The sequence below is a fragment of the Crocodylus porosus genome, unplaced genomic scaffold (assembly GCF_001723895.1).
Source record: "Crocodylus porosus isolate Cpor-Errol unplaced genomic scaffold, CroPor_comp1, whole genome shotgun sequence".
In the NCBI taxonomy this organism is placed as follows: Eukaryota; Metazoa; Chordata; order Crocodylia; family Crocodylidae; genus Crocodylus; species Crocodylus porosus.
The window spans coordinates 14,093,765-14,108,195 of NW_017728911.1; the positions used below are offsets into that span (position 1 = coordinate 14,093,765).

Here is a 14,431-nt window from a genome sequence, read left to right on the forward strand (position 1 = left end):
CGGTAGAGGGCTGTGGGGATCGCCCCTGCCACCCGGCAGCATCCGGTGAGTGGGGCTTTTTTTTAAAGCAGTGGGAGCTGGGGCAGGCGGGGCAGGAGTGAGCAGGGGTCGGGGGGGATGGAGAAGCATTTTTGGGGTGATTTTTTTTCTGAAGGGCCAGAGCTTGGGCGGGCGGGGCAGCCATGGAGGGGGGGAATAGGGAGGGTCAGGGGGCTCGTGCCAGAGCCCCCCATGTGGCATGGGGCAGTGGAGATTGCCCCTCCATTGGGCAGCACCTGGTGCATAGGGGCTTTTTTTTAAAGCAGTGGGAGCTGGGGCGGGTAGGGCAGCCATGTGGGAGCTGGGAGAGTGGGCAGAGGTCGAGGGGCTCAAGACAGAGCCCTCCCCACATAGTGTGGGGCAGCAGGGATTGCCCCCCACCTGGCAGCACCCGGTAAATGTAGGAACTTTTTTTAAAAGGGCTGGGAGCTGGGGCCAGGCAGAGCAGCCATGGCAGGGCTGGGGGAGTAGGCTGGGGATGGGGCCTGTCAGGGCCCCCCCATGGTCCCCTCCCACTCCTTCAGCATCCTCCCCTGCCCCCTATTTACCAGCTCTGAGTCTGGCTCCAACTCCCTGCTGCAGTGGGCAGGAACTGCCCGAATCATCAAAGCTTTCCAAGTCTTTTCCAAATAGATTCAGAGAACTTCAGATCAATACGGACCTTTTTATTGGTCCCCGATTTGATTCAGATTTGGAGATTTGACCACTGAGTCAGGCTGAATCTTCTCCAACTCGAGTCACCACCCAAAGCTTTGCACAGCCCTTAGTAGTTACCATTTACTGGTATTACCTCTGTGTCTCTTTTAGCCTTTCTCTATTTTAAATGTGTCATGATAAAGGGGTAGGAGTCTCTAATACAGTCTTCCATACCAAGTGCTTTATGACTAAGAATAATATACTCAGTCTCTAGCATTGCTCCTGGAATATACAGACTGAAATTTTTCAAGACCAGTGTGGGAGTACTAGCTATTTTAATTAAAAACTATAGCAAGGTTCAGGCTCCAGGGGCAGCTGTAATACTTCCTGGTGGCAAAGCAACCCTTGCCTCACTCCAACTCTAAGGTACCCTCCCCTTCTCACTCATCTGCCACACCTTGATGTATATAATTGATCAAAAGGAAGGCCTCCTAAGGGTCCTAGAGTGAGCCCCCATTCTTCTGACTGCAAGCAGGTCTCTCCCACTGGTCTCAGTTCTGCCCTCAATCTAAATGGGCCCTTCTGGCCCATCTGCACTCCCCAGGGTACCTGTAGTCTTAAGGGTTATTCACAGCCTCTGACCTCCCCTACATCCATAGCCATGCTGTGCAGGTGCTGCTATACAATTGCTCCCTTGTCAGGGCCTCAGCCTTCTCAGCTTTCACCCCTTTTCTCTTGCTGGGTCTTTTAGCCTTAGTTCTACTATATGGGGCCTGGCTTCTAGACTCCAGCTCTTGTCTTGATTGCTTCAGTTGTAGGCCCTGGGCCCTATCTCCACCCTGTTCTGGGTGCTGAGCTTAAGTTGGCTCTGTCTGGGTCCCCTGGCCCTGTCTGGCTTGAGTCACACTCAGCTACAGCCCTTCCATAGGCTGCCACCCTATAAGGCTCAAGACTGGTCTATGTCTCAAGCATCTAGGCCATGGCAAGGCTCAAGATGCTTTGGTGCCATCAAACACTATTGGGACCTCTGTACCATCCCAACTTGTTCCAATCCCAAACAGCTGGTGTAAACTGTAACCAAGGAATAAGCACACTGGGTATAACAAACTTAACTTGCTCTAGGTGCAAATGGTGTAAACATCAACATTAGTTCACTGCCTTGCAGCACGGCTTCCCCTTAGCCTGGTTTGTATTCCTCTGTAAGGTAGCAGCATCTTACAGATAGTCCCCAGGACAGCTCAGAAGTAGTCCTGGCATCCTCCTGCAGTCTTCCAAACTAGGAACTCTTCACTCTGCAGCCTTCTGAGCTAGACTGCCTGACCTTGCTCAGACTGTAGGCTTATATGCTGTCTAGGCCCTGCTCTTTCCGGTCAGGTGGCACTCCAGTTCTGCAGAGGTTTCTTGTTGGGCCCTGAAGACTGGTCGCCAGGAAGCTTATGACTGTTGCTCTGGCAGCTTGTTGCTGCCCAAACTATTGCCGGGCAGCTAATTCTGCAATAGGCAGTAATAGCTTCTTGGCCCAAGCTGCCTATTCCTTTTCAGCCAACACATCCCAGGCAGAGTTCTCTGGACTGGTTGCAGGTGCACCCCTTTACTGGGCAGCTCCTGCCCCTCTAGGCAGCAGTATTTCTTTTCTGCTTTGCAGCTAGCCCTTGTTCAGTTGTCTGGGTTCATCTGATGCAGTGTTTTTCCTTAAAGTAACAGGGAGCCCCTGGGTCTCTGTTCCACAAGCATTCAGGGGCTATCCTAGAATGACTATTTGTGATTTTAATAGACTTGCCACCAGACAAAGCAATAGTCATAGCAGTTAGCAATGCTGTGTACAGGTATGTGAAACAATTGCCGAGAAACAGTAAGTGCTGAGAGAGCAGAAATAATTCATCCTGTGCTCAAAATTTTCCCTCTCCACATAGGGTGAAATTCAGTCTAGGTGTGGTTCCCCTGGAACAATGGAATAGCTCTTGCAAAATCCTAGGTTGAACTTGACCCTTCAAAGAAGATTTTGGGATTCCCAAAACACAGTGGCACCTCAATGATTGCACTGAGTACAGTGGTCCTGGAAGTGCTGGGGACCCAGCTGGATACCTCGCTGAGGACCAGGATATTCCTGAGTCTGCGGAGGAAGTGTATCCTAAGTGTTGAAAGTATGCTTGTTTGTATTTAAGAGCCAGGTCCAAAGCGCAGTGAAGTCAATAGAAGTACACCAGTGGGCTTTGTATCAGACTGTAAGCCCACTATTATTTTTCCGTGATGGTTTGCTGATATTGCCTGCATGAAATTAAATTCTTGTGTTTCAGTGTTCCAAGTCATGTGAAGGAGGATTCCGGGTTCGGGAGGTGCGGTGTCTGTCAGATGACATGATGCCCAGTAACCAATGTGATCCACACTTTAAACCAGAAGAAAAAGAACTTTGTAACTCCCAGGACTGCATACCCGAAATAGGTAAGGAAAGGGAGATTCTACTGGTTTGACTATGGCACTCCATCTAGTGGCGAAAATAGTTTACAACCATGTATCGACTTTCTGAATTTAGATTGTATTTTGTATTCCAAATTCAGGGTTTTGTATTTAAGCAAAATACAACTTTCTATCTGTGGTGCAAAGCATTTTTTCATTTGTAATTTATACAAATTTGGAGGCTCTGAAGTCCCAGAGAAGCCCCTTCCAAGATGACACACTTGTGGAGGGGTTTAAACCTCATTCTCAAGTATTTATTCAAACCCTAATCATGTACAATACACTGTGTTTTCTAAGAGAGTCTACAAGGAACAAGATACTGAATAGCCTAAGCCTTTTTGATTATGAATTGCCAGGTGCAGCTTCACATTTTCTCCTGCTTGTAAAACACCATGCTAAGATGTAAAGACATTTTCAAATATTTAATGAAATATATTAACCAAGTAGAATATATTAAAACACACCATCAGTCATTATAATCTTAATATTTATTCAGCATTTTCCTAATACTGACAGGATTCTGGTTTTCTCTGTTTAAAAATTTCAAATTCTCTGATTTTAAACCTCCAAACTGTGTTTTTCTCCAGTTAAAATGAAACACCATAGCATGTGTGTGTGTGTGTATCAGTATAACACAATGTTTTAGTCATATATTTACAGTTCTAAAGCAATTTGGAAGCCTACAAGTGCCTCAGTCATTATAAGAAAATAAATTCTAAATACCTATATGATTTTGTGTTTGATTTTTGGATTTTCTTTCATCGTGGAAAATCAGAGCTTCCCCTGCCCCCTTTGCTGATCGGGATACAGGCCCAGATGTGGCTGTCTTCCTGCTGCTCTGTAGCACTCAACAACACTAATATGCTGGCGCCCTGCCCCTGCCCCACACTCCCAAGCCACAGCCTCCCCTAGCCCTGCTGGTGCCCCTCACTCCTGCATAGCCCCTTGCCACCCCCAGGTCATGCTGGTGCCCCTTACTCCTAACCTGCAGCCCACCATCCCTGCTGGTGCATCATACTCCTGACTCACTGCCCTCCACCACCCTCGTGCTCCTCACTCCCAATCCACAGGCCCCCCACGCCCATCCCTGCCAGTGCCCATCACTCCCAACTAACTCACAGTTCGCTACCCCTCTGGACCATGCTGGTGCCCCTCCCAACATGCAGCCCTTTGGCTTTGCTGAGGCTCTGCACTCCTGACCCACAATCCCTGGCACTCCTGGTGCCCCGCATTCCCAAGACCCCCCCTCCCAGCCCTGCCAGTGCCCCTTCACTCTTGGCCCACAGTCCCCTGCCCCCCCAGCTGACCCTGCCTCAGATAGGCCAGAGTGCAGCAGCTCTGACTCATATGGGCAGTGATGCAGTGAAGACAGGAGACTTGTGGACTCCTGGCACAGGCTGGAGGGAGAAGGGGAGGCCTGTGGCACCCCCCCAAGCTAGGGCTTCTGCACCACACCAGGTAACCTGGCCACGCCACTCTGGACAGCCTCTCCCCTGTAAGCATGGGCACTGGCCCTGGTGTTGCTGGCCCACCCATGCAGCTCCCCACCACCCTGAAGGGCCCCACTACCCTCTTCCTCTGCTGGAGGGGCAGGTGCCTCCTCCCTCCCACCCCACTCTGCCATGCTGCAGCCCCAACACCCAGACACCTTCCCCTAGTGTCGGCAGGCATCCACCCCCTACCTCACACCCCTAATTCCTTCCCACAGGCTCATATGCCACACAGCCCCCGGATAGTCTCCAAGCCCTGTGCTCCACCCTCTGCCCGCCATAGGTTTACCAGGGCTGCTCCCACCATCCTGCACATTCATATGGTGCCCCTACCTTCAGTTGCCCCAAGCAGCTCCTTGCAGGCTGGAAGACTGCCAGCCTGTAAGTGGAAACCTGCAGTTTCCATTGGTTTTCTCCTTTAAAGGGGAAATTCTGTTTTTCTCCTTCAAATAAGAAAAATCACATTTTTCTCATTTTTTCTGCAACAAACAGAAAAGCCGGACCTCTGCTAATTAAAAATAGGTATCAAGAAACAGCTTGAACCGTAGTCTGCTCTGCATCAACTCTCAGATCAGACTTTTCCTCTAGATTTTGGAAAAAAATACAGAAACAAAAACTGGGAAGTGTTGTTGTTGCTTCTTCTCCAATTAATTTATTAAGACATTAATTCAGAATTGCCCAATTTCATATTTATGAGTGTTGTATTTGTTTTTTTTCTTAGTTTTGCAATTATGTGAGCCTCTCAAATTTCATTAACAAAAGAACTTTGCACTTTTAGTGGTTGCAGCAGTAGGTTTCTAAATGCGAACAGAGCATACCCTGATGGCTCAAACAATAATGCAAATATACAGATGTCAATAATTGCTCTTTGAAAAAGTCCCTTTTTCTTAAAGTCAGTCTCATGTTTTTTCATGGGTGAGTTATGATTTTTCAGTACCTGGGATTAGCAGTACTGTCACTATTCACTTGCTGTTTTGCCATTTGGACTGCAGATTTATATTTGGTTCCTTGAGAATTTGAAAGAGAAAGTAGCTAGAACCTAACTACTGACTTATCTTTTCATTATTCAAGAAACTGTGTGTGTAAAAAAAATGTTTTTTAAAATGCAAGCACTGTAAATTATTAGAAGTAAATTATGAAATTTACTGTTACTAATGTCATAAATTCTTAAATTAAACGGAATTAATTGGTAAAAAGGAAAATTAGGCATTTAAAATATTGAAGGCTTTTTTTCTAACTTAAAGCAATATTTTTGTATTTGTATAATATGAATAAAAAATATCCCCACTTTTGTTTAGGTAGGCTGCTTTAGATTATTTTTTAACTTGACCGTGAACCATTACGGGTAACTCTACATAAAAGATAATCTTTTAACATGACATTCCTGCATCTTGAACCTCTGCGCTTTTTTTCCTCCTCAGATGAGAACTGCAAAGACAAATATTACAACTGCAATGTGGTGGTGCAGGCCCGACTCTGTGTCTACACTTACTACAAAACAGCTTGTTGTGCATCCTGCAGGAGGGTGGCCAATAGACAATCAGGTTTTCTAGGACGTAGATAACAACTACTCCATCATCCGTAGCAGCAACATCAGACTTCTATATGGGAACATAAACAGTGTTATTGCTTGGACTACAACAGGCTCTGCCTTCTTAAAGAAATGGTTTCCATATTGCTAAGCTCATCAAGAGCATGGATACATTTCCCACCCTTTCAGTTACACTTAACATGCAGTATATAGGAACTTTTTGGCTTTTAAAAATGTTTGTTGTAAAACTGTGATTTTTTAAAGCATTATTTTTTAATGATACTCTTGTATGCACCTGTTCATTCAACATTTAAGGAACGTACCAGCCTTATTTTTATATGAATGCCAACTCTTCCTTGGTATTTTTGGACCTCCTTAGGTTAACAAACAGCATCAATAGAGCATGTAAATGAGGAGCGTGATAGCGTAAAGAGCCAGCCCCATGAAGAGCCATTTAGGCTCAGTTTAACAAACATCCTAACATGTGCTTTTGATTACCTCAATCGATTCAGACTAAGACTCACTATTAAGCTCTCTGTGCTGTGCATTCACTAACTTCTTGTCCTCAAAGGAGCAGCAAACATACACATAATTTGACTGCCTGTAAGTGCCTTTATATTTAATTCATAAACTAGTGAAGAATATAAATTTATATTCTGTAATTTTCTATGGATGTTTAAAGTAATATATTATCCATCACAGTGAAAATAGTGCCTAGCCCTTTAAGTCTTCACTTTAACATTTGCAGTTGTCAGTGAAACTCCAATTCATGGATGAGGATCCTCCAAATTATCCTGACAGTTTACAGCAGAGGATCCTCCCCCATGATGTAGATATTTCAGTATGTAAACTGATTCCTTGCATAACATTTCACCAAATGCGTGCTCAACAAATAATGTATTAAAGCAGTGGTTGGCAACCATTTTAGGCTGCAGGTAAGAGTAACCCAGTTCAGTTCAGAGGTGAGCAGATGGGGGTGCTAGGGCCCAGCTGCCTTTGCTGCTTTTCCCCATGGCAACAAGGGGAAAGCACCTGCCACTGCCAGTTTTCCCTATGGTGGCACAGGAAAGTGACTGACTGCTGCCAAAGCCCCACGTTGCAAAATGTCACTGAAGCCCCGCATCTGCAGGCCAGATTAGATGAATCCATGGGCTGGATGCAGCCCATGGACCATAGGTCGCTGACCCCTACATTAAGTACCAGGATCTGTCTTAATGTTGTGAAATTTCAGTTAGAATTGTCATGCATTTCTGAAGCGACTGCCAAATTATATCGGCCTCTGCCTCGAACACATTTGCCTAAGCCTTTGACATATATATAGGCCATCTTGTCTTACACATAGTGTTCACATAGCTCAGACATCTGTAATAAGGAAATCCTAACTCTCAGCCCTGAATATACTACAGCAGTTTATCTTGCCCTTTTCTCTGTTAGCATGTTCCTCAGTAAGCCTGTTCTGAAAGAATACTTTCTATTTATGTCATTTCTTTTTCTCTGTACAAGAGTGGTTACAGAGTCACACCTGAGCTAGGTGTCTGATTTTTCTACACTTGCTGTACTTGGTCCAGGATTTGTAGACTAAAAGCTTTTAACCTCCTGAGTGTTTCACAGGCCACCTACTGTTATAAAGTCTTTTAAAATGTAAATGAGGCTGGGAGGCGGGGAGTAACTTCTTCCTGAATTACTGATAACTATATATTTTATGTCCTGGTAATATCCCTGACCTTGTGTTTATTTTAAGGTGACTGCTACCTGAGTCTAAAGAGGGAGCCCACTAACCCCACTGGGTCTGACATATCATTATTCTTGATTATTATGCCATTCCCAGGGGTCAAGTGATTAGAGTGTCTTATTCTAAATGCAGAGATGTGATTTCAAGCCTTTTTGTAGACTCATACTGAAGGCTGACTCTGGTTGCCCCCGCTCTAAGTGAATACATGGTCATTGAGCCTGGGCAGTCAAAGACAACTAGGCATGACTTCATGCTTTGTTGGATGTAGGAAAAGATGTGCTTGGGACACAGCCTTGACTTTTTGATTATGCCACTCTCAAATTGACTACCTCTGAGCCATATTATAGCATCAGTGTTTGACAAGAGCTCCCATTAGGTGTTCTCCCTAAAATTTCATGATACAATAATGACCTTTTGTGATTAAAAATCATTGAATGCTGTTATGTGCAACATTAGAATTTCTCTACACTTTGATTGGTTTCACTCACATTGTAATGAACTGAAGCAGAGTAGGAGACCTGTGTGAAATTGAAATGCTAATTATATAGCAGTTTATCTGAGTTAATTATTCTCTCTCAGTCCTGTTCCTTTGTATCAGGAAAAGTCGTCCATGGAAAGGTTTTATATAGTAGTTTTAGATTGGGATTAACTATATAGTACAGATTCTCGACCAAAGAATTATTTGGAGGCACTGCAGTATAAACAGTGGTTGAATTTTCAGTAATAGTGAGTGTAGATTTATGTATGAATGTCTCATTTAAGCAAATCTTGACATACAGTATCTATTGTTGTTGTTTCTGGTGGGCTGTTAGGCTTGGCAAACCTTTGACATTTGACTTCTTTTCCCTCACATGTATTTGAGCAGGTTTTTAACAGAGTGTTTGTGTCTCAGAACTCTTGTATTCAGTCTACATGAAAAAGGAAGTTGTAGTTCACACACAGTGGTAATATGACCATAAACAATATGCATTGAATACCATATTTTTCTCATGTCCTAAGGATATCATGCAACATGTTCTGGAATATTACACACCTTGTTTTTGAAAGGCAGAATGAAGAAAGAAGGATTTTTACAGAGTAATAGCTGCATACAGCAAGGACAGAGCTTAATCTTCAACTCTCTCTCTCTCTCTCTCCCTTTCCTGCTTAACTGAAGCTAAAACCTTAGCTGCTGCTGAAGGCTGTTCTCTGTGGGTGGATCTGTGATTTTGAAAAGAGCCAAAGTTTCCAAGGCTGTGAAATAGGAGGAGAGAGAGCAGGAGCAGCTAGCAGACAGCAAAATTTCCCTGAGACAGGTTAGCTTGATTAGTGGAACATCAAAACCATTAAAAAGGAGCGATGATCATTAATATCTCTGGATTGAAGTACAATGAGCTTGAACAGTAATATAGCAGCTGCTGCACTGCGGAGCAGGAATCAAAGCAGGGTGCTTCTATCCAAGAAAGAAATTCAGCTTCCCTACTTAATACATACACCTTAATTTTGGGAACCTGATTTTTTGGGCAGAAGTGTGTGTTGAATGCAAGAAAATACGGTATTTTTGTTGTACATAACTTTTGGAGAGAAGATGGGTAACTTAAACAGTGAGCTGGTATGTGAGCAAACATTGTGTCTCACTGTATTTGTTGTTATTCTATTAAACGTAGTGATTGGGCTGTATTACACTGAGTTATCTTTTTGTGAGTTCCATTAAGTCATTAAGTTACCATTAAGGAAAACAAATCCATAGGAGTTAAGTATAAAAGACTATACATAATCTTATATTACTCCTCAGGTGTATTGCTTTGTTAGCTGGATGTGATGAATTATATTCATAGCTATATAACATGAACCTTCTAATATTTTCAGAAATGCCATTAAAAACAATGTTAGTCTCACCTAATTAAACACCTTGCAGTAAAGGATTCACCTGAGTCTGGCTAGACTTAAATCTCTTATTGTTATTTGCCATGATTCAGCATAAGTATAATAGATATTTCTACAATGTAAGCTAATCAATTCTTCCTTCCTACACACAGTGATGTAGAAGAACTAATATTTTATAGACAGCAGTAAATCCTAGGGTAGTTTTTCATTGCTACATGAAGTGCACTTTTAAAACCATTTGTTAGTTATTTGTTCAGTTATTGCATTGTACCTATAACAAGTATTATTGTATAATGATATAGCAGTGCACCAGCTTATCCTGTTACCATACATAAAGCATGATTCTGCTTTCACTTATATTGGTGCAAATCAGAAGTGACATTAATGACCTCTGTGGAGTTATACAAATGAAAAAAACACTTTAAGAGCTAAATCAGAATTTGAACAACACTTTCCCTCTCAGGTATGTTAATCCATAGGTATTTCAGATTGGTAGAAAACAGTTACCTCTTGCCTGTCAGATTTTCAACTTATATGGGATAAAGTGGAAGATCAGAGTAGCTATATCCCTACGTGGATATTTGATGTAAGGTAAACTTTGGGTCAGCTGCTTTGAGGTGATAAATAACCGAAATGAGCAAACGTTCTTTGCCTTTGTAAAGAATTCATTTTGCTGACCTTGGAACAATGCTGGAGGATGTTTAGGAAGGCTTTAAAGTGGGAAAGCAAGGTCTGAGGATTTTTGCTAAGCATCTTCACATAATTATTCCTGATATAATGGGAGGAAACATCCTTTGGGGGAATAATGCATGATTTGCAGAGTCAGGATGCATAATCAATGTTATTTTCATCATGCTTACCACATCCTATTTTCATACCTAAATGTTTCAGATCCAGAATCTGATCCTCTTGATAGGAAAGTGCACAGGCATTAAGAATATACATAAATTCAAAAGTTAACTTTGATGTAAATGGTTAGTATAGACTTCACGCAGCTGAAATTTTGCAGGTTTGTGGTTCTAGTAGGTACTGCTTGAACCTACTTAGCAAGAATTTGTAAAGTTTAGTCTCAAACCTTTCTAAGTGATTAAATTGTGTTACTACCTGGCTGGCATGCGGGTGGGAATCAACAAAAGTTTAGAAAGGCAAGCATGGGAGAGAGAAATAGAACATCAAGGGTCTGTGTCAAAAATAAGCCCAGCTATTAATAGAGCTATCTTTCTACTGAGCCAACAAGCTTTTTTTCTGCATTGGCCAGTTTTAAATGATGAACATTGAAATAACTACTGAATGAATTCTTATGCAATGAACCCATTTCTTGTGCAGATATAATTCCCATAATTGTACAGCTATCAAAGTATGTATCCTGTATTCTCACATATGGCATCTACTGTATTAAAAATCTACTAGAGTGATCTTTCCTACACTCAGTAACAGGAGAAATTACCTTAGGAGAGTTTTTTTTGAGACAGCTGTGTGTGTGTCGCTAGGATCCTCCCTTTGAGAGCACTTGTTGGCTCTCTACCAGGCAGTTAATTACATGTCTGTCTATGTGTGTTTGGAACGCATAACACAGTTTTGAACCCTGAACTCTAAAAGTAAATTTTCTTTGTTCCTAGCATGGCTTGCAGAATATATTCATGGGGTTGTGTTAGCTTCTGTTTAGAAGCTGAATAATATAAAATGTTTAATAGAAGGAAATTAAAGAGCAATGTAGTATTAAAAAGAATCATATTTAGTGGTCTTAAAAGGCAAGCTGTTTTGCATTATATATTCATAAAAAACAGTTGCGTAAAGTTCAAACCTGGTCAGAGCAGGTAGAGCTGCATTCACTTAAACAGGACTCACACAGCGCCTGGACTTGGCCCTTTATTACTAAATTAAAAAACCACAGGTGTGTATTGTGATTTTTTTTAAATGTAGGCTTCCTGATATATTAATAGATAATGCAAACCACCACTGTGTTTTTAGCTTGGTTATCTCTTTTGAGAACCCACTATCTTCCCAGTGATTTTATACCACTACTTTTTTCATTCTCCTATTTTGTCAGTGCAGTGTGTGGGTCTCTTATGACCTAGTTCAGCAAGGCCCTCAGCATGGATGGACTTGTATGTCCTTGCACAGCCCCATTTTGAAGTCATCATAGCTCAGTATGGAGCATCTTGAAGGATTGGGACCTTAATTGTGCAGATCATTAAGCCTTGGTTTATGAGTGACAAAAAACCTACTTTATATGTGTAAAATTATTTCCACTTGATCCTAACCCACGTATTGATTTTGGCAGAAGGATATACTTTATTATAACTTATTTTTTGTTATTTGTAAATACAAGATGTCTATAGGAAATACATATTCTGAGCTGTGTCTATGGAACAAGCCACTGCATCAAAATAGTACAGTTATTTAGATTAAGCAGATTTTTATTAAAAGGGACCTAATATGTATTTATTTACATATACCATTTACATTGCTGTCTGGTTCTTTAATAATACTAACCCAACTTTCCATGGAATTTTATAACACACACACATATATATATGTCATACTGTAAATCCATAGTTACCATTCTTTAATTTTCTGATTAGCCAGTTTCTTGAGTGCATTTAAAGGGGGAGTATAAGTCAAAGTACGTTGTGACTAGTTCAGGAATATGTATCCCTGGCAGTGCACCTGAACCAGAACTGTACAGCATCCCTTTCATATTGTATACATTTTCTCTCTGATGAAAAAAAAATGTTAACTATTTTGTTTATGACTAATTTATTTTTATTATTGTGAAAAATAAAGAAATTAAATAAAGATCAGCCTCTGTTTTATGATTTTATTTCCTCTTTGTTTGATCTCCATCATGGTCCCATGTAACTCTTTTCCATGGGAGTTAAACATGTATTTTCCAGAGAATAAATCCATGAGACTATCTAATTAATATTCATTACGAAGAATATAGCAGTGCTGCCAAAGATGTATACCACCAACCTGCTACATTGCAGTAGTAAGGTAAAGCACAGAACATACACGGTGACAGTCTGACCGTGATAATCATTCATATTAGAGATGGGATCTGTTACAGGTAGGTTATCATCTCCTTACTTTCAGTTGTTCCCTACAGTATTTTTCAACAGCACTAAACTATTATATACTCACACAGGAATTAGTTCCTGATATCCATCCTAAATTCCATATGGTCATTTTTCCTATTAACCTAAATAACAGTTCCTCTCTCTTCTGGTTAACTCTTATCCAAGCCTATAGTTCTTTACTCTTTCATCCTAAATCAGCTCCCCCTGAAACTTGATTTGCTGCTGTTTTGCCTGAATTCCATTCAATTTGTCCATTCGTCCTTCGTATTTGTGTCTACTACAGACCATATTAAGATCCAAGTGGTTTTTTTTTATGGGTTTGGAATGAGCTCTGGGTGCATTTTAAGCATGTGGGTCCAGATCCAAACACGGGCCTTAAATGCTGTGATACCCAGTTTTGTGACACCTAAGTTTTAGGTGCTTGGCTTCCGTAGCAGATTTCAGAGAAACCCTTATACTGAGGTGTAACTAGGGATTTTGGGTACCTTGAGCTAAGTGTTAGAAAGAGGAGAAGTAAGAATCCGAGCATATCCTGCAGGCTTGGCTGCTGCTGCTGCTTCCACTACAAAGCATACCACACAGCGCTGCTGCTGCCACCGGGGCTCCCCAGAGAGCCGCTGTTCTTGTGCCTGCTCTAAGTTGATGTCCATGGCTGGTGCACTCTAGTTCTGCTCCTGCCCCCTATACAATGCATGGGGGGAAATTAGATGCTTTAAATAGGCTCTGCAGCAAGCAGCACATTGTACATGGGCTCCCCCAAAAATGGCAGGAGAGGAGGATGCCCCAAGGCTGCCAAAAGGCCATGCTGAGTACAGGTAAGTGCCTTAAATCCTGCTCCTCTCTGAGGCTCAGATACTTTACTTGGCACTACCAGGAGGCAGCTTCCTCCACTTGGGATTCACAGCCTGGAAGCTTGCCTAAAAGTGGGCCTCAAAAGCCTTTGTTTTTAAAAAAAACACTGCCCAAGGGGGGCAGCCTTTTACAGCAGCAGGTGGCACCAACAGCATGTCATCAGGAGCAGGAGCCCTCGTTACAGCCCCTCCCCATCCTAAGGAGGTTCGAGCCAATGTTCCCCACCTTTTTGAAGGGTGTCTGAATCACCAGGTGGTTTAGGGGAGAGACAAGACCCTGGACAGGGGGTGTTTCAGTACCTTCAGGCAAAGAATTTACAGGAGGGCTTGCACCTCCTGGTAGCATTTAACCTCTCAGCTACTAGCTAAAAAGTTGGGTGTAGTGGCATCACCTCTTCCAGCTGTGAAACTGTCATGCAGATCTGACTTTGCTCAGGGCCTTGCTATACGTTCTACTGTGAGTTGCACAAGTGCTGATTGGCTTTAGTGCTAGCTCCAGCTTGGAGCAGTCTCGCCAGCAGGAGCCCAGAGGACTGAAAGGTAAGAATTATTTTCCCCTCTCCCCCATTTCAGGCTTTTCCCTCATGCCTGCTGCTGTCCCCAGGGCTCCCCCAGTTTTCCCCTGCCTCTCCTCCCCTCCCCCCCACCCTCCTTACCTCTGTGTAGCTACCTGGCTGTCTTTCCCAGGGGAGTAGGTAGCAAAGAGTCGCCCTGTCCTGTCTAGGCACTGCTGCCAGGCTGCTGTTCTT

At 42.6% G+C, this 14,431-nt stretch overlaps 1 protein-coding gene across 2 annotated transcripts in view; it reads left to right on the top strand.

Annotated features, from left to right (window-relative positions):
* THSD4 (thrombospondin type 1 domain containing 4) overlaps positions 1-9,069 on the top strand; it is a 639,363-nt gene extending 630,294 nt beyond the window's left edge. For both annotated transcript variants that reach the window (XM_019533460.1, XM_019533461.1), the window contains 2 exons: positions 2,973-3,117; positions 6,044-9,069. In XM_019533460.1, coding sequence (XP_019389005.1) covers positions 2,973-3,117; positions 6,044-6,186 — 288 coding nt within the window. In that variant the 3' untranslated portion in view covers positions 6,187-9,069. The remainder of the gene's footprint in view (positions 1-2,972; positions 3,118-6,043) is intronic.
* Positions 9,070-14,431: the final 5,362 nt, after the last annotated feature.